The sequence below is a fragment of the Lolium perenne genome, chromosome 7 (genome assembly GCF_019359855.2).
Source record: "Lolium perenne isolate Kyuss_39 chromosome 7, Kyuss_2.0, whole genome shotgun sequence".
NCBI classification, from domain to species: Eukaryota; Viridiplantae; Streptophyta; class Magnoliopsida; order Poales; family Poaceae; genus Lolium; species Lolium perenne.
Genome location: NC_067250.2, coordinates 35,701,458 through 35,721,198, shown reverse-complemented (window position 1 = coordinate 35,721,198; position 19,741 = coordinate 35,701,458). Strand labels below are relative to the sequence as shown.

General features: G+C 44.0%; 3 protein-coding genes across 3 annotated transcripts; 2 read left to right on the top strand and 1 right to left on the bottom strand.

The window, feature by feature from the left end:
- Nucleotides 1–7,741: 7,741 nt before the first annotated feature.
- LOC127317824 (putative FBD-associated F-box protein At1g61330) lies at nucleotides 7,742–10,330 on the bottom strand. Its single transcript, XM_051348415.2, has 4 exons — nucleotides 10,045–10,330; nucleotides 8,628–9,588; nucleotides 8,392–8,541; nucleotides 7,742–8,298 (listed from the first exon to the last, which is right to left on the bottom strand). Exons 2-4 carry the CDS (start codon nucleotides 9,579–9,581, stop codon nucleotides 7,993–7,995), a joined length of 1,410 nt encoding a protein of 469 aa, XP_051204375.1. The 5' UTR covers nucleotides 9,582–9,588; nucleotides 10,045–10,330; the 3' UTR covers nucleotides 7,742–7,992.
- A 6,682-nt stretch (nucleotides 10,331–17,012) lies between these two features.
- On the top strand, nucleotides 17,013–17,648 carry LOC139833225 (xyloglucan galactosyltransferase KATAMARI1 homolog). The gene has a single exon (XM_071823430.1). It carries the CDS (start codon nucleotides 17,013–17,015, stop codon nucleotides 17,646–17,648), a length of 636 nt encoding a protein of 211 aa, XP_071679531.1.
- An 81-nt stretch (nucleotides 17,649–17,729) lies between these two features.
- Nucleotides 17,730–18,533, top strand: LOC127313463 (xyloglucan galactosyltransferase KATAMARI1 homolog). The gene has a single exon (XM_071823429.1). The coding sequence runs from the start codon at nucleotides 17,730–17,732 to the stop codon at nucleotides 18,531–18,533; it is 804 nt and encodes a 267-aa protein (XP_071679530.1).
- The last annotated feature ends 1,208 nt before the right edge of the window (nucleotides 18,534–19,741 follow it).

Below are 19,741 nucleotides of genomic sequence, written 5' to 3'. Positions count from 1 at the left end.
GGGATATCTTTGACCTCTTCCTCCCTGAGTTCGATAAACCTTGGGTGATCCACTTAAGGGAAAACTTGCTGCTGTTCTACAAACCTCTGCTCTTGGAGGCCCAACACTATCTACAGGAAAAGGAGGGGGAAGTAGACATCAAGCTATTTTCTGGCGCCGTTGCCGGGGAGGAAAGGTAAAAGGTACTCACACTCCGGACCTCGGCTACCAAGCTATTTCCGGCGCATTGTAAGTACTCAAAGCTATTTCCTTTAGATCCTGCAATTGCATCTTTTTGTTTCTTGTTTACACTAGTTTGGCATAATGGACAAGAATGAGCTTCTTATTCTATTTCCTGATTTAAAACATGGATTGTTTGATGCGAAAATTAAAAAACCTATGGAATCTTATTTGCATGCTGGTAGTAATATTAGTATGAACGCTTTGAACACCATTGTTGATAATGATATAGAAAGTTCTAAGCTTGGGGAAGCTGGTTTTCATGATCTATTTAGTCCCCCAAGCATTGAGGAGAAAATTTTCTTTGATGATACTTTGCCTCCCATATATGATGATTATAATGATAGTGGTCTTTTGGTGCCACCTACTATGGAGAGTAAATTTTGTTGTGATTATACTATGCCTCCAACACTTGATGAGAATAATAATGATAGCTACTTTGTTGAATTTGCTCCCACTATTACTAATAAAATTGATTATGCTTATGTGGAGAGTAATAATTTTATGCATGAGACTCATGATAAGAATGCTTTGTGTGATAGTTACATTGTTGAGTTTGCTCATGATGCTACTGAAAGTTATTATGAGAGAGGAAAATATGGTTGTAGAAATTTTCATGTTACTAAAATACCTCTCTATGTGCTGAAATTTTTGAAGCTACACTTGTTTTATCTTCCTATGCTTGTTACTTTGCTCTTCATGAACTTGTTTATTTACAAGATTCCTATGCATAGGAAGCATGTTAGACTTAAATATGTTTTGAATTTGCTTCTTGATGCTCTCTTTCGCTTCAACTACTATTTCTTATGAGTGCATCATTAAAACTGCTGAGCCCATCTTAATGGCTATAAAGAAAGAACTTCTTGGGAGATAACCCATGTGTTATTTTGCTACAGTACTTTGTTTTATATTTGTGTCTTGGAAGTTGTTTACTACTGTAGCAACCTCTCCTTATCTTAGTTTTGTGTTTTGTTGTGCCAAGTGAAGCCTCTAATCGAAGGTTGATACTAGATTTGGATTTCTGCGCAGAAACAGATTTCTATCTGTCACGAATCTGGGCTGTTTTCTCTGTAGAAAAATCAGAAAAATATGCCAATTTACGTGCGTGTTCCTCAGATATGTACGCAACTTTCATTAGTTTTGAGTTTTCTGATCTGAGCAACGGAAGTATTTATTAAAAATTCGTCTTTACGGACTGTTCTGTTTTGACAGATTCTGCCTTTTATTTCGCATTGCTTCTTTCGCTGTGTTGGGTGGATTTCTTTGTTCCATTACCTTCCAGTAGCTTTGAGCAATGTCCAGAAGTGTTAAGAATGATTGTGTCACCTCTGAACATGTGAGTTTTTGATTATGTACTAACCCCTCTAATGAAGTTTATGAGAAGTTTGGTGTGAAGGAAGTTTTCAAGGGTCAAGAGAGGAGGATGATATACTATGATCAAGAAGAGTGAAAGCTCTAAGCTTGGGGATGCCCCGGTGGTTCACCCCTGCATATTCTAAGAAGACTCAAGCGTCTAAGCTTGGGGATGCCCAAGGCATCCCCTTCTTCATCGACAAATTATCAGGTTCCTTCTCTTGAAACTATATTTTTATTCGGTCACATCTTATGTGCTTTACTTGGAGCGTCTGTATGCTTTTATTTTTTGTTTTTGTTTGAATAAATTGGATTACATCATGCTTGTGTGGGAGAGAGACACGCTCCGCTGGTTCGTATGAACACATGTGTTCTTAGCTCATAGTATTCATGGCGAAGTTTCTTCTTCGTTAAATTGTTATATGGTTGGAATTGGAAAATGCTACATGTAGTAATTGCTATTAATGTCTTGGGTAATGTGATACTTGGCAATTGTTGTGCTCATGTTTAAGCTCTTGCATCATATACTTTGCACCCATTAATGAAGAAATACATAGAGCATGCTAAAATTTGGTTTGCATATTTGGTTTCTCTAAGATCTAGATAATTTCTAGTATTGAGTTTGAACAACAAGGAAGACGGTGTAGAGTCTTATAATGTTTTCAATATGTCTTTTATGTGAGTTTTGCTGCACCGGTTCATCCTTGTGTTTGTTTCAAATAACCTTGCTAGCCTAAACCTTGTATCGAGAGGGAATACTTCTCATGCATCCAAAATACTTGAGCCAACCACTATGCCATTTGTGTCCACCATACCTACCTACTACATGGTATTTTCCGCCATTCCAAAGTAAATTGCTTGAGTGCTACCTTTAAAATTCCATCATTCACCTTTGCAATATATAGCTCATGGGACAAATAGCTTAAAAACTATTGTGGTATTGAATATGTAATTATGCACTTTATCTCTTATTAAGTTGCTTGTTGTGCGATAACCATGTTCACTGGGGACGCCATCAACTACTCTTTGTTGAATTTCATGTGAGTTGCTATGCATGTTCGTCTTGTCTGAAGTAAGAGAGATCTACCACCTTATGGTTAAGCATGCATATTGTTAGAGAAGAACATTGGGCCGCTAACTAAAGCCATGATCCATGGTGGAAGTTTCAGTTTTGGACAACATCCTCAATCTCATATGAGAAAATTATTAATTGTTGCCACATGCTTATGCATTAAAGAGGAGTCCATTATCTGTTGTCTATGTTGTCCCGGTATGGATGTCTAAGTTGAGAATAATCAATAGCGAGAAATCCAATGCGAGCTTTCTCCTTAGACCTTTGTACAGGCGGCATAGAGGTACCCCTTTGTGACACTTGGTTAAAACATGTGCATTGTGATGATCCGGTAGTCCAAGCTAATTAGGACAAGGTGCGGGCACTATTAGTATACTATGCATGAGGCTTGCAACTTGTAAGATATAATTTACATGATACATATGCTTTATTACTACCGTTGACAAAATTGTTTCATGTTTTCAAAATCAAAGCTCTAGCACAAATATAGCAATCGATGCTTTTCCTCTATGAGGACCATTCTTTTACTTTCATTGTTGAGTCAGTTCACCTATTTCTCTCCACCTCAAGAAGCAAACACTTGTGTGAACTGTGCATTGATTCGTACATACTTGCTTATTGCACTTATTATATTACTCTATGTTGACAATATCCATGAGATATACATGTTATGAGTTGAAAGCAACCGCTGAAACTTAATCTTCTTTTGTGTTGCTTCAATGCTTTTACTATGAATTATTGCTTTATGAGTTAACTCTTATGCAAGACTTATTGATGCTTGTCTTGAAGTGCTATTCATGAAAAGTCTTTGCTATATGATTCACTTGTTTACTCATGTCACATACATTGTTTTGATCGCTGCATTCACTACATATGCTTTACAAATAGTATGATCAAGGTTATGATGGCATGTCACTCCAGAAATTATCTGTGTTATCGTTTTACCTGCTCGGGACGAGCAGAACTAAGCTTGGGGATGCTGATACGTCTCCGACGTATCGATAATTTCTTATGTTCCATGCCACATTATTGATGTTATCTACATGTTTTATTCACACTTTATGTCATATTCGTTCATTTTCTGGAACTAACCTATAAACAATATGCCGAAGTGCCAGTTCTGTTTTCTGCTGTTTTTGGTTTCCAAATCCTAGTAACGAAATATTCTCGGAATCGGACGAAATCAACGCCCAAGTTCCTATTTTCACCGGAAGCATCCAGAACACACGAGAACCGCCAGAGAAGGGGGACAGGGCCACCAAACCACACCCCGGCGCGGCCAGGGGGGGGGCGCGCCCCCCTATAGTGTGGGCCCCCCAGAAGCCCTCCTGCGCTGCCTCTTCGCCTATATAAAGCCCCTGGATCGAAAACCCTGATACCAATTGACGAAACTCCAGAAAGACTCCAGGGGCGCCGCCGCCATCGCGAAACTCCAATTCGGGGGACAGAACTCTGTTTCGGCACCCTGCCGGGACGGGGAATTGCCCCCGGAGCCATCTCCACCGCCGTCTTCACCGCCATCTTCACCGCCATCGCTGCCTCCATGATGAGGAGGGAGTAATCCACCCCCGAGGCTGAGGGCTCCGCTGTAGCTATGTGGTTCATCTCTCTCCCATGTACCTCAATACAATAATCTCATGAGCTGCTTTACATGATTGAGATTCATATGAGTTTTGTATCACTATTATCTATGTGCTACTCTAGCAATATTATTAAAGTAGTTCTATTCCTCCTGCACGATGTAATGGTGACAGTGTGTGCATCCGTGTTAGTACTTGGTTTATGCTATGATCATGATCTCTTGTAGATTATGAAGTTAACTATTGCTATGATAGTATTGATGTGATCTATTCCTCCTACATATGCATGAAGGTGACAGTGTGCATGCTATGTTAGTACTTGGTTTAGTCTTTTGATCTATCTTACACTATAAGGTTACTAAAATATGAACATTAAATGTGGAGCTTGTTAACTCCGGCATTGAGGGTTCGTGTAATCCTACGCAATGTGTTCATCATCCAACAAGAGTGTAGAGTATGCATTTATCTATTCTGTTATGTGATCAATGTTGAGAGTGTCCACTAGTGAAAGTGTAATCCCTAGGCCTTGTTCCTAAATACTGCGTTACTACTGCTTGTTTACTATTTTACTGCGTTACTACTGCTGCAATACTACCACCATCAACTACACGCCAGCAAGCTATTTTCTGGCACCGTTGCTACTGCTCATATATATTCATACCACCTGTATTTCACTATCTCTTCGCCGAACTAGTGCACCTATTAGGTGTGTTGCGGACACAAGAGACTTCTTGCTTTGTGGTTGCAGGGTTGCATGAGAGGGATATCTTTGACCTGTTCCTCCCTGAGTTCGATAAACTTTGGGTGATCCACTTAAGGGAAAACTTGCTGATGTTCTACAAACCTCTGCTCTTGGAGGCCCAACACTGTCTACAGGAAAAGGAGGGGGAAGTAGACATCAGAGGGCTAAAATTATTGCGAGCTACAAAATCTACTTCCCGGACCTTAGCATTAGTAATGGCATTAACTTGAGGTTTGCCTTTGACAATAATATAAGTTCATCTACTTTTGTTGTAAGGTCTTCATTCTTTTCTTCGGTGACGGAGTTCAACTTTCTTGTGCGGGATCTTTCCACATGCCACTCGGAGTAGTTATCTTACATATCATTTTGCAGTTTTACCGCTATACTTTATCTCCTTTATCATGAATGTGCCTCCGGCTATAGTGTCAAGCATAGAATTAATTGCATGATAAAAATAAGTGAAGTATTAGCCATTCTTCCATCCCATGGTTAGGATAGTTTTCTACGAACTCCTTAATTCTCTACCACGCAAGCGCTAGTGGCCCGCGATCTTGTTGTATAATGCCTATAATCTTAGAACGTAGTTGCAAAGTTTTAACAGTGTGAAAAACTTAGTCATAAGTATATTGCGACAATTTTTCCATGAAATTATAGTGCCCTTAGACAATGCTAACAACCATTCTTTAGCCTCTCTCTCTCAGCAAAAAGGAAAACAAGCGTAACTTTAGCGCATCGGATTCGCATTTTTTATAAGGATCATTTCGCATATCTCAGTAGAACTATTTAAATGCATACATGCCATCCTCGGAACCACCAAATTAGTTGTGTCGAACCTAGTTCAAAAAGTTAAACTTAATTTCATTGTTCTCCACACCAACAGGCAACAACAGATTAACTGATATGTGCACCTTGATTATTGGCCGAGAGGGCAAAAAACAAATTATTGTCACTAGACCTACTGTATGGATCCGCCAATTAATTTGAGCTGGTATGTGTAAAAAAATCTCAGTAATGCAGGGCAAAAAGAAAAACTCAGTAATGAACGGCAAAAAAAAAAAAGTCAAGTGCCAACGTAAAGGAGGACAAATATACGAAGTAATAAAATTCCGCCGCAAACAAATTACACCGCGTTGCCCGAATCTTGAGCACAACGGCTCCCTGTTTATAAATCAACACTTGTCTGTTACGGCTAAACAAGCCTTCGTCTTCGTCCTCGCGAGGGAACCAAGAAACTCACATCCAAATCAAGATCATCAAAGAAACGCGCAATCAAGGAACACGCCCTCGAACAGAGTAACCCCGCCCAATGGCGCGGGCGCCGCTTCAACGGCAGCGGCGGATCGCTCGGGCGCGCTCGATGGCTTCACAGGGCCGGTGGTTTGTTCAGGCGCGCTCGCTGCTTTCACGGCAGCGGCGGATCGCTCGGGCGCGCTCGATGGCTTCACACGGGCGGTGGTTTGTTCAGGCGCGCTCGCTGCTTTCACGGCAGGGGCCGCGGCCCAGGGTTCGCCGGCTACAGCTCTTTGAGGCGGGCGGCTCTACGAAGAGTAACGGCGCAGCGCGACCGACGTCTGACGCACACCCGCAAGGGTCGGCGGTACCCGAGGCAACTCGCCAAGGCGCTCAAGGAGGCGGAGCGGTCTCTTGCCCCGCCTCGCCGTGCTACTGCCGCTGACGGCGGCGGCGATCGCGTCTTGGCCGTACCCTCCCTCGCTGGCCAAAAGGAAAGAGCCCGCAGCGCCGCCGACCACTGGGAAGGAGATGGGGACTTCTGCCAGGGCGCCCTCTTCGACCACCAGCTCCATCCGCGGCGGCGCGCTGCTCGTGAAGAGGGCGGCGGCTCGGCTCTTCACGCCCGGGCCGAACATGGTGTTCCCGTCCATGAGGCCGGGAACATCTCTTCCGTCGTCGGCCACGAAGACCCCCCTCCCCATACCGGCGATGTCCCCTCCGACCGAGCAGATGAAATCGACGAAATTAACAGAGTCAAAAATGCAGAGGCCGCGGCTGAATTCTTGCAGGAATTGCAGAAAGAGCTCAACCTTCACCCGACGCCGACGCCGACGCCGACGCCGCCAACCTCTACGCCCGTGCTTGAGAGTCCAGCTTCAGAGTCGTGCTTCAGAGTCCCTGCTTCGCCGTCGGCCTCCCAGCCTCCTGCTTCAGAGTACCTGATGCTAACCATCAGGACATGCGACGACGCGCGTGAGGCGGTCGCCGCCGCCTCAGACACGGAGGGGGTCAGGATCTGCATCGCACGCGATGTTCCATTGGGAGCTGCTCTCGACATCAGTGCTATCCTCTACAACGGGCGAGTTCAGAACGACATTATCGATCCAGGAGTTCTAGAGAACAAGGTGCGTCAGGCCAATTGGCTCATTCAGGAGATCAATAATGCCCAAGAGCATCTGGAGCGGCTGCAGCTGCTGTTGCATCGTCCTTGGCTACCATGAGGATAGGTGATGGCTGATGCCTACTGATTCTTAGAAAATTAGATACTTTCTTGTGATTCTTTTTGGAGTATCCTTGATTTCAACCCAGTTGATGTTCTGGATAATTCATCTCTTTTTGGAGTATCCTATATTTGAACCCAGTTGATGTTCTGGATAACTGATATAGTACAATATTGCATTAGCGCAAAATCATAGAATGTTTTGCTGCCTAGTTTTCCATCTCTGAAAGGCCGTGTCCAAGTTGTTCAAGCCATGAGAGAAATTAGTTTGCAACAAATATATTGTGAATCAAGAACGGACACAATTTAATACATGCAGGAGATGAACGATAACATAATCTACTACAAACATTACATACAGGAAATGCATGGCGTAAACAAGAGTCGGTAAAATGGTATAAGTAATACACAGCTTCGCATTTGGTGAAACTATACAAGGAAGTACACAGGACACATAAACAAGTGTCAGTAAATGATCTAGTTAAGTAATAATACACAGCTTCACATTTGGTGGAATTATCCCATGAAGGACACAAACACCAGAATGTAAACAAGAGTCAGTAAATGATCATATTTAAATAATACACAGTTTCACATTTGGTGAAATTATTCCATGAAGGTATCTTCTCTCTAGTTTTTGAAATTGGGAAACAAATCTTATTTTCCCTTCGCGATCTAGATCACGACCAACTATGTCAGCTCCTTTAATTGTCAAGAACTCTAGGGCATGGGCATTTTCAACGGTGTGCACTAGAAGTTCAAGTTGTGATGTTGTTCCCGAAAATCCAGTAATGTGCAGGCTCTTCAGATAGTTATGTGGACACCTTGGAAGGATCTTGATAGGATGTGAGACCCGGTGTGCGAAATCAAAAACGCTAAACTGCAAAAGTTCGAGAGGAAATATGATGAGAGGCATAATTCATGGTTCACTACTGAATACAATTGTAGCAAAGATAAGTGGTGGGATACTTACATGCATCTCTAGCTTTTCAAGGTAAGGAGCAGCCCTCAAAAAGGAGGCCAATGAAAGAATGTTGCCAGCTTCTTTATGCTCTAGAATCAGCCATAAATCCAAATGTTTCAACTGGGAAAACTTGTATGGGGTTTCCATCAGCAAGGGCATCTGAAAAGTAGATAATAAATGGTCATAACAGGAGAGAGAAAACTGACGAAACAACTTAGATACTGATGCAAGTGTGAGAAAGCAACCTTAAGTGGAATAAGAGCACGCAATGTCAGATCTTGAACACTTGAAAGCACTTTGGGAAGTACAGTCAGAGCATGCTCAAGAGGTACAGATGAATAGAAATCAAGATCTGCGTGTTTCAGTTCTGGAGCACCCCCAAGGTCAACTGGATACAGACGACCATAGAAGATGAACGTTTCAAGTTTCACCGCATTGAGTACTATCTTGGTTATCTTGCAGTGCACAATACGCAAGTATAGTAGCTTTGATAATGGCCGAGCTACTGTCAGCTCATCATTCAAATGACATCTAACCATACTGAACCACTCAAGATTAACACAATTTAACAGCGTATCTTGAAGATCCTTCCGAGTGACACGTAACATGTGCAAATCAAGTGTTCTCAGATTCGGGAAACCGCTGAATTGACAGGGTAGTTCAAATGAAGCAAAGCTAAGTTGCAGATGACGAAGCCGATATAGGCTTGCGTCATCTAAAAGCTCGACAGGAAATCTGTACTGATCAGCACGGAATTTGGCTGGCGCTAAATCAAGGGCAAGACTCTTTGTCCGTGATGATACAGCAAAATCCACCCAAGTATTCACATGATCCACTAGCTTGATGTCGAATCCAAATCTGATCACCAGTTCTTCAACAACCATGCACTGCTGCTGCCGCATCACTGCATTAACATTGTAGATGAATTTCTGAGTGTACTCTTGTCGCCCAAACACACCGCTGCCACACACAGTGATACCATCAAATTTCAGTTTGGAGCAACCCCTCCACATGTGCCTCCATTTACTTGACAGAAGACCAGTTCTCACTGCGTCCTTTATCGGTAATTTTGAAAGAACCACAGACAGAAGATCCTCAGAAAGGTCCGCAAGATGAACCTTTGCTCTGGTTTTCTTAATGACTGGTTCGTGATAGCAGCGCCTCGGTCTTTTACGTGTGCGTGTTAGATGGCTGTCCATTTTGATTCTGCAGAAAAATGATGCCAGGTTAAGTGTAAATATATCGGGTGCATGAACCTGGAAGGCCGGAACACATGTAAATAAACTTCACAAGAGTGTTTCTATGTTCTACTATCACTCATGACCAGAGTCACCAGATAAGAAGAATCAGTCCATAAAGTCGTCATTTTTGTTCAATGCCGTTTCTGGGTTCTACTATCCCTCGTGACCAGATAATAAAAATCAGTCCATAAACTAGCTAAAGTTCTAGCAACGCCATGAAACAGAAGGGCACTTTTGTTATGTTTCAGTGCATTACTACCTATGAATTCGGGCATAATCAGAAGATTAGTGTGAGTGTGTTTGTGAAGGCGAGATGGGGAGAGGGGTCGATCTAGATGGCGTGCCAGAGTGTGCACCGGCATACCCAAAATTTGTTGAATGCAGTGGGATTAATCCAATCAGTGAATGGGAAAAAGCTTACTGGTGGTCAAGACTGCCGACAGGGTTGACGCGACGGCAGAACGGGAACGGCGATGGGCGGCGACGCGCGTGAGGTGAAGCGATTAATTTGGGGACTGGGGTCGATGCTGAGCTTAGCACGGTCGCAGCTCTGGTAACGGCGGGGGTTACTTGAGAGCCGCATTGGATCCGAGCTAGAGTGGAAGTCGGAATCGGTCAGGGGCTCAGCACACGAATCCGAAAGAGGCTGAGGGAGAGGAATGGGAGGGTTGGGGAGGAGAGAGACCGCGGGCAGACGGCCGGCCGCGCATCCTCACAGTATTATACCAAGAAGCGACCCCCTTGGTGAACCGCCGCTAACGGTAATACGGCATTGAACTATTTGCGCTTTTTTTTGTCTTTCACCTTTTTCCTTATTTTCTATTCTTTTTTGATGATATATTATTTTCCAAATCGGCGAATATTTTCTTGAACTTGAGAATATTATTTCAAACTAGCGAGAAATACTTCTTTTGAACCCACGAAACATTTTTTAGTAAAACTTATACGTAGTATCAAAAGCCGATGCGAGAACTATTAATCAAAACAGGAACATTTACAATATACACGAACAACTGTTTTGTTACAAGCTGAATATATTTTCAATGTAGAATTTTCTTGTCCTTATTTTTACAATGATTTTCTTAATTAGTAACGTGATAATGTAAAATTAGTTAAATATAAGTTTTGAGATTACAATAAAGTATTACTACCTCCGACCACTTAGTGTATGGATGCATCTAAATTTAGAAAAATCTAAGATATCTATGTACTAACGGAGAAAGTATAAAATGCAAAAAACATATGTTAGTAGGTCAGACCAAAACCGACCAATAGAAGAGAGTGTGTGCGGCCGTAATGTTGACATGCGTAGAAGAGTTGACTAGGGCCGCACGATCATCTCCTAAACTACTTGCAGGACACATTTACGAATTCTAGTATACAAAAAATCTGATTTATGGCGAATTGCGAAATTAGCTAGATGATGGTTAGACAGTCTCGCGTGGTCTCCTCAAGCAGCCCGATGTAATTTGCTGAGACAAAAAACAGGATACTTCAGTCGCAAAAAAAAAAAAAAAAAAACTTCGGCGTTGCTCAGGCGAGGAGACGAAACTTGGTTCGTATGGTTCTTGGACTCGCATCCCTGCATATAGAGGATTCTTCACCTTGGGTTCAAGGTATTGCCGATCACAGACGAATTAGCAAAACAAAATTGAGGCATTGCAGTCACACGTGGTGATCACTGAGTGCTGCTGATCGGGCTGAGAGCCCGCCGGCATCCACGGCTCATCGGATCGCGAGATCGGTGGTGTCCTTGCAGTAGAAGCCATATGGCACGCGAGCTGGGCGGCGCGTGCGGCTGGCGTCCCTGCAGCGGAAACTCATCATCGCGCGCGGAGAGCCCCGAACATAAAGGCATCTCCGACGGGGCGAGCGTAGTAGATAGACTACTTTGTTTGCGACTTTCTGTGCTTTACTTTCAGCCGCGATGAGGTCTGCGTTTCTTAGCGGCGAGGGGCCGAGGATGACTGTTTGCGTTCGGAAAATGTGTTTGGGCCTTTCTCCAGCGGAGGGACGGCAACGTGTTCGATGCATCCGCGGCGATGCAAACTTGGACCAAACATGGGGGAGTGCTGTACACCGACCTGGTCGGTGTGTACGGGCCACCGCACACCCCACCGACCAGGCCGGTTGGTTGGGCCGCGGCCCATTAGTAGTAGGTACGTTTTTTTTTGTTGTTTCTTTTTTGTTAATACTTTTATTTTTTAATATATAACTTTTAAAAAATATATTTCCGAGAACAAATTTTCAAAATCTGTTCAGATTCGAAATTTTGGAAATTTTAAAAATGTTCAGATTTTAATTTTTTTTTCGAAATTTGAACATTTTTTCGAATTTGAACATTTTTCCAAATTTGAACGCTTTATATATTTGAACGGATTTCAAATTTGAACAATTTTATAATTTGAACATTTTTGTATTTGAACATTTTCCAAATTTGAACGGATTTCAAATTTGAACAATTTTTTGTATTTGAACATTTTTCAAATTTGAACGGATTTCAGATTTGAACATTTTTTGTATTAAACGGTTTTAAAATTTGAACGTTTTTAAAATTTGAACATTTTTTAAATTTTGAACAGTTTTCAATTTTGAAATTTTTCTGAATTTGAAATATTTTCAAATTTGAACAAAAATAAATATAAACAAAAAAGAAACAAAACAAAAAAAAGAAACAAAAAGGAACAGAAAATAAAAAAGGAAATGAAAAGAAAAAAGAAAAGAAAAGAAAGAAAGAGAAACAGAAAACAGAAAAAAGAGGCGATCAAGCCGACCGGCCCATACAGCGCGAGGGTGTCTGTACGCGGTAGGGACCGACCTGGTCGGTGTATAGGATTTGCCCCAAACATGTGCTAGATTTGCGTCTCCATGGACGCTGCATAGTCGCAGAAAGTGACCGCGTTGGTTAAATCCGGGCCCGGTAGGCAGTGACTAGATAATCAAAATATTTCTTTATTACTATTGATTGGCAAAAGGACCATCTTTATAGAGATGGTTAGTCGAGTTAACCTAAAACTACAACGGTCGTACCTACTCGTCGTCGCGCGGCCTACCACGGCAAGGGTTACTTGCAGTCGCACTGCCTACTACTGGCTACCGGAGGGGCCAGCGTCGTCGTAGAAGCGCGAGCGCTTCACGCACTCCGCGCGCCGCGCACGCCGCACATGGGACACCTCGTCCTGCCGCCTGCGGCGTTCGAGGGTCTCGGCCAGAGAAGACTCCCACGGGACTCTCCTAGCCAGAGAGGAGGCCGCCTCCACCGCCGCCGCCTCCTCCGCCTGGGCCGCCTCCGCGTCTGCCGCCTACAACGCCGCCATATGGGCGTGGTAGTGGGCCCTGTCCCTAGCCGCCTCCGCCATCGCTTCGTCCCTGCGGCGATGGCGTCCGCTAGCTCCCGGTTCTTCTGCTCGACCGCGCGGGAGAAGGACCCCTCCGCTGGAGCGAATCCAGGTCGGAACAGATGTCCCCCAAGCCATAGCGACGGCATAGCCGTGGGCTTCCTCCTCCACTGCCCAAGCCTGACGGCGCATGCGTCCCCAGCTAGGGTCTCGAAGGACGCGAGCAGAACCTGTTGGTCACCGGCGCACTCGAAGCGGCTAGGTACGATGTCGTCGTCGTCGGTGGTGTCGTGGATGACGACGGTCGCGGGAGAGGCCGCCATCGCCACCCGCGCCTCTGCGAGCGCCGCCCTGGCCTCGGCGAGCTCCGCCCTGGCGTCGGCGATTTCCGCCCTGGCCGCCGCAAGGCGACCACGCCCTTGCGCGCGCTCTGCCGCCTCCGCAACCTCTGCCTGTGCCGCCTCCAGGTCCAGCTGCTCGGCCTGAGACGCATAGGTGACTAGCTGCTCGTCCTCCTCCAGGTGGGCTTCGCCGCACATCTGAACACCTGATCCCAACTAAGGTTGTGCTCGGCCATGGATGGATGCTAGGGTTTAGCTTGAGGTGTGCCCGTCACCCCCGCCGGTGTCCAACATATACCCACGGCTGGGTGGGGAACAACGTTGCCACGGGTCGTTTCTTGCGCGCGAAATGTCGGCGAAACTTGCCAATGTGTTGGGCAAGCGCGGGAAGACCGTCGTCGCGCGGGAATCGGTAATCGCCGGCGCAGGTCTCGACGGGACGTTAAACCGCCATTAATGACCTTGACGTTGTCTCCGCTAAAAGAAATGCGTCTGCACCGCTAGGATACCCCCAATGCAAACGGTCGCGCAGGACCGCATGGCATCTGCGGACCGACGCAAACAGACACAAACGGACATTTTGGACGTCCAAAATGCGTCGACCGTTGGAGATGCCCTAACACGATCATCCGAACTCCCGAATTTACTTATAATATGGTCGTATGGATATGCACGTTTCCGATCTAATTTAAAGTTGGATTTGGAGAGGCAAAAGGGCTACTCTTTGTTCGTAACAGAACCGTCGGCACCTTCTAAACCTAGCGCGGCCTTCACCTCCTTCTCCGTAGATTGGTTTCCCTTTCGTCGGGTCGTTGGCGTCGAGAGAAATGGGGAACCCAATTCATGTATAAAGTTTTTACTAAAAGTAGTATCTTAAAGATTTGGTAGTCATTTTCTATTTGGTACCTATCTTAATGAAGTGATCTCTAGATCTTCGCTCCATATAAAGATCTCCTTCTCCAGGCTAATGATGGTGTTGGAAGAATACAATTTTCTACGTATGGACTTTCAGATCCTGTTTCATTAGATCTATTTTGAATAGTTTCTCATGGTTGCGGAGATGATGATTGTCCTTGCAATTTTTGTCCCGGCTTCTACATCTTTGACAATGGTGATTCATACTCTCACATCCCCATTGTGTCCTGGCATACTATGTTGATACTCTTACTGATGTTAATTGATTACTCTAATGGTTGCAAAGAAGCTAGTGAGCCTAACTCATTTAGTTAGGGAAGTGGATGTACAACCTAGCTACCCTGATTCAAGTATCTAGAGACACAAATTTGGGTTCTTATTATTTCAAAAAAATCACTGTAGGGCTTTCCCTACCGTATTTCTTTTTTAAAAAATAATCTAATGGTTGCACGTGTGCACGTAGCCTTTGCATTGCGGCTCAAATTAAAATTATGCGAGAACATTCATTGGTATTTGCAGGTTAGTGGTTTGGTATTCTTTCGACCGCTTTCAGAAATGTATAAGATTTATGTCATGGAAGAAGAAAGAATTTGAAGACATCAAAGATTTTCGTATAGACTTTATTTTGTACTCGAGACAACTGCTCATGTATCTCTACCATGTACAATTTTCTATTTTAAATGTATGTGGTATCAATTGTCATAAAAAAAATAGAGTTGGATTAGGATTGGAATTTGGGACAGTCCGTTTAGATTTTGTTTTGGAGACATGCTTTAGTTTTTGTTTTTATATTTGTTTTGGGTGGAGTTGCTTTCCGGCTCGGGATGCCGTCTCTTGTAAAAAAAATACATGTGGTGGAAAAAAAATACTAGGTACTTGCTGGAGACAATTGCTCATGTATCTCTATAATGTATTACTATTTGTTATGTTTTTGTTTTTGTTTTTTTCTTTCGGGTGTAGTTGCTTTTTGTCCCGGGCTCCGGCTCAGGTTGTCGGGTCCCGTGTAGAACTTGGATTCCAGGGAGATGCTTAAGCGTGAGCCATCAATCATAGTCGTGGACATACAATGTAGGAAATGAATCAAAATGGAAACAATTATGTATGTTATTTTTGAAATTATGGGTTGTGTAGGTGGGTATTTTCTATCAACTTCGGCGGTAATTTAGATGAAAGACGAAACCAAACAAATGGAAACAATCCTCTCTGTATTATGGATGGCATAGGTGGGTAACTACTATCAACTTCAGTTGCAGTTTAGATAGCGGACGAAACCAAGCGATGAAAACAATTATCTCTTTATTATTAGTATATTATTATTATGTATATATAGATATGAATTTGATATTATGATTAATGGTTTTTGTATTTTAATTAAACTTGATAGAGTTTAATTTTAGCTAAACGCCCAATGCAAATTAAATAAGGGAAAAAGCATCATACATGCATGTGTGAACTTGGAGAGGAGTGTCGTGTACGCCATGCACCTCGGGTTCAAGGGACTAGGAAGTGATGATCACCGAGGAGATGGACGTCTCGCACGAATCACCTTCAATATTTCTTTACAGAATAAGTTAATCAGTTTTGGTTCTCACATTTCAAACACTGAAGCAGATAAGTACTCTCTCCGCCTTTATTTACCCAACGTTTTGGCATTAGTTAAAATTGAAATTTCAAATGTTTAACTAAAACATTAATAAAAAAATATCAACATACATAGCTCAAATTTATATAATATAAAAATACATTTCAAGATGATTCTAATAGTACTAATTTTATACCTTGCAAAACGCAACTGACAGATTGTAAGAAATGTGTGTTCTGTCATGAAGAAGAGACAATAAAAAAACCCTTTTTCAATTATCGAGTTACTAGATCTATATGATCAATCATTCAGATAGGATCTACCATGTATCCACCCCGTAGTATTGCTAACGTTTTTGGCAATTGACTAAGTGGGGTGGATTTCAGGTAGAAAATGATTATCCGAGTGGGAGCGATTGCGTTTTGGCTATGTAGAAATGACAAGGTTTTCAATGATAAAAAGTGTTCTATTATGCAGGTTATTTCTAGGTATACCGCTATGCTCCGTTTATGGTCGCCACTTCAACGTTTAAAGGGCCAAGATCTTTTTATGGAGGTGCCTACACGGCTACACGGTTGAAGAATACGGTCAAAGAGTTTATTTCCCAACATGGGTGGCTGCATAACATGGGTGACTTTTTTTTACTTTTGATCTTTGTGTACTCCTTTTTAGTTGGATTCTAGATTCTTAATTAAACAGTTGTGTGCATCTTATATTGCTTAAAACTTCGAGTAATAAAACACCCTTTATCAAAAAAGATATCAATATTTTTTATATTTTTAGTCAAATTTTATAAACTTTTGTTTAACTGAACCTAGAATGCACGGTAACTGTGAACGGAGGGAGTACGATGATCTGATCCAACCATTGCTTAGTTAGCTCATTATCAGAGCATGGCTTAATCAGTTTTTTTAGTACTCTCATTTGGGCCTCTCACCACCATCAATGAAGTCAACTTCACAAAATGGCACGCATATGCAGGCGCAGAATCCTAAGCTCATCTACCGTTAATGAAGTCCATTTTCAGAAAATAAACCTATGAGGTTGTCTTTCTAGTCGCGGGGGGGGGGGGAGTCCAAAGCTGATCTACCATTAATGCAGTCAACTTCACAAAAGTACTACGTAGTACTACTCCTAGCGTGGACATCTCAGCGTCATAGCGTGTGGAGCTGCGCTCATTCATGCCCACACGTACTGTGATACTACACAATCAATGAAGCCCAGCACCGCACTGAGCATGGAGATGGATGCCGCTAATGGCAAGCACTCTGTTGGCGGAGGCAGCGGTGTCGGAAGCTTGCTCCGGCCACCGCGGATATTCTGCCTCACGGTGCTCTCGATCGTATTCTGGGCCCTGATAATCTACTTCGTCTCCACCATGCAAGGCAATATGGCGTCCCTTCTCCTCAAGCCCTCGGCCTTCTCCCTTCCGTCCTTCCGCTTCGCCCGGGATCGGTGCGTCGGCCGGTACATCTACATGTACGACCTACCGCCACGGTTCAACGCCGACCTCGTCAGCCACTGCCGTGGGTTCTCGGTCTCCGACGACATCTGCAAGCTCATGGTAAACGACGGGTTCGGTGCGCAGCTCCCGCCCGGTGAATCCCTGCCGGAGAAGGGATCCTACGACACTGACCAGTACATGCTGGCGTTAATCTACCACGCTCGGATGAGGCGGTACGAGTGTCTCACCGCCGACCCCTCAACCGCCGCCGCCGTGTACGTGCCCTTCTACCCCGGGTTTGATGTGTCACTGAACATGTGGAAGAGCAACGTCTCGGACCGCGACGCCCTGTCGCGGGACTTGGCGGACTGGCTTGTGCGGCAGCCCCAGTGGCGCGCCATGTGAGGCTACGACCACTTCCTGGTCGCCGGACGGGGCACCTGGGACTTCGTCCGCGGTGAAGACGGCGGCTGGGGCAATGCCTTCATGACGTACCCTGCCATCCGCAACACGACGGTTCTCAACAACGAGGCCAGCCCGTGGCAGGGCAACGAATTCGCTGTGCCATACGCGTCGCACTTCCACCCTTCTTCCGACGCCGACGTACTCCGCTGGCAGGACCGCATGCGCCGGCTAGAGCGCAGGTCGCTCTGGGGCTTCGCCGGCGGGCCACGCCCCGGCAATACGACGGTGCGCGCGCAGATCATAGAGCAGTGCGGCAAGTCGAGCAGTTGCGCAATGTTCGGCGCCATGTCGTACCACAGCTCGCCGGATCGGATCATGCGGCTACTGGAAAGCGCTGAGTTCTGCGTCGAGCCGCGCGGCGACTCCTTCACCCGCAAGTCCACATTCGACGCCATCCTCGCCGGCTGTATCCCGGTCTTCTTCCACCCGATCTCCGCCTACACCCAGTACACGTGGTACCTTCCCAGGGACTACAGGAGGTACTCGGTGTTCATCCCCCAGGGTGATGTGGCCAAGCGCAACGTTAGCATCGAGGAGGTGCTGAGGAAGATACCGGCGACGAAGGTGGCGCGAATGCGGGAGGAGGTGATTCGGCTTATACCGAGAGTGATGTACAGGGACCCGATGGCGAAGGGCGTGACGTTCAAGGACGCGTTCGACGTCGCTGTGGACGCCGTCATCGACAGGGTGGCCAAGCGCCGGCACGCCACGGCCGAGGGACGCGAGTACAAGGGCAGCGTCGATGGATATCTTAGTTGGAAATACGAATTACTAGATCATGGGCAAAAGGATATAGGCCCGCACGAGTTTGATCCATATATGTGACAAGGTTTATCGGAAGGATTGGGCTTTGGTTCTTTCGTATGTTTTCCTGTCGGACGTTAAAACCTTTCCCGATGAATTGGGCATTGGTCCATGGAGCAGATGCCCGAAGAGAATTTGGTTTGTTTACTCTTGTTTTGAACACATCGATTTGTTTACTCGGTCTCTCGGTATACATGCGTACGTAGGCAAGTGTCGCGTTTACTCGGTCTCGGCATTTCTTGTGGGAAAACTCTCTATATCGGCCGACCGATCGCGTGTGCGGGAGATCGGTCGTGCCTCGCTCGCGAGCGCGTCCTTCTGGTTTCCGCTCCTGGGCCGCGACTCGCTCGTTTGCTGGCCCATCATCTGTTTGCCCGCATGGCCCATGAACGGTTCGCCGGTCCAGCACTTAACACACATAGAGACCAATTGCTGGCCTAGCACTCAACGTTTGGCCCGATTTTTGTTGTCTTTGTGTGTGAATTTTTGTAAAGATAGTTGGTGTTTTTTGTTGTAATTTAATATGTACCAAATTAATTTTTGCTTGACCACTTTGTAGTGTTTGTAAACATATATATATTTGTTTTAATCATTTCTGACTTTTGTACAAATAGTTGGTGGATTTTTGTTGTAAGTATGTTATCTACCTCTCCACATGGCATGACTTTTGTTATTAACTATTGTTGTAAATATGTTACTTATTTGTTGTATGGAAAACTGACTATTATTATAAACACCCAAATAAAAAAAGTATTTTTTTATTAATTATTATTGTAAATATATTGATAGTTTGTTGTAAATGTATGTGTGGTACATATAATGATTAGTGCTGAAATTGTATGTAAACACAAAATCATTTTTTTATTTTGTTGTAATACGTTGCATTTTTTGTTAAAATAGCTAGCGACTTTTGTTGTAAACACCCAAATTATTTGTGGCCTGTGTTGCTAATTATTGTTGTAAATATTTTACTGGTTTGTTCTAAAGATATTTCTGGAATGAAAGCAGACTTTTATTGTAAACATCCAAATAAAATAATGTTGGTTTTTGTTATTAATTATTGTTGTAAGTATGTTTCCGATTTGTTGTAAAGATATTATTGCATGGAAACTGACTATTATTGTAAACACCCAAATAAAAAATATTGTTTTTGTTGTTAATTATTATTGTAAATATATTGATAATTTGTTGTACATATATGTGAAGATTTACTATGAAAATTTTGTTGT

What these genes read in the sequence shown, in the direction of transcription:
- LOC127317824 (XM_051348415.2), bottom strand. Translation starts at nt 9,581, where the DNA reads ATGGACAGCCATCTAACACGCACACGTAAAAGACCGAGGCGCTGCTAT. An exon ending in GTGCTCTTATTCCACTTAAG is followed by an intron (nt 8,542 to 8,627) that starts GTTGCTTTCTCA and finishes TCTACTTTTCAG; the next exon opens with ATGCCCTTGCTGATGGAAAC. An exon ending in TTGAAAAGCTAGAGATGCAT is followed by an intron (nt 8,299 to 8,391) that starts GTAAGTATCCCA and finishes GAACTTTTGCAG; the next exon opens with TTTAGCGTTTTTGATTTCGC.
- LOC139833225 (XM_071823430.1), top strand. Translation starts at nt 17,013, where the DNA reads ATGAAGCCCAGCACCGCACTGAGCATGGAGATGGATGCCGCTAATGGC.
- LOC127313463 (XM_071823429.1), top strand. Translation starts at nt 17,730, where the DNA reads ATGACGTACCCTGCCATCCGCAACACGACGGTTCTCAACAACGAGGCC.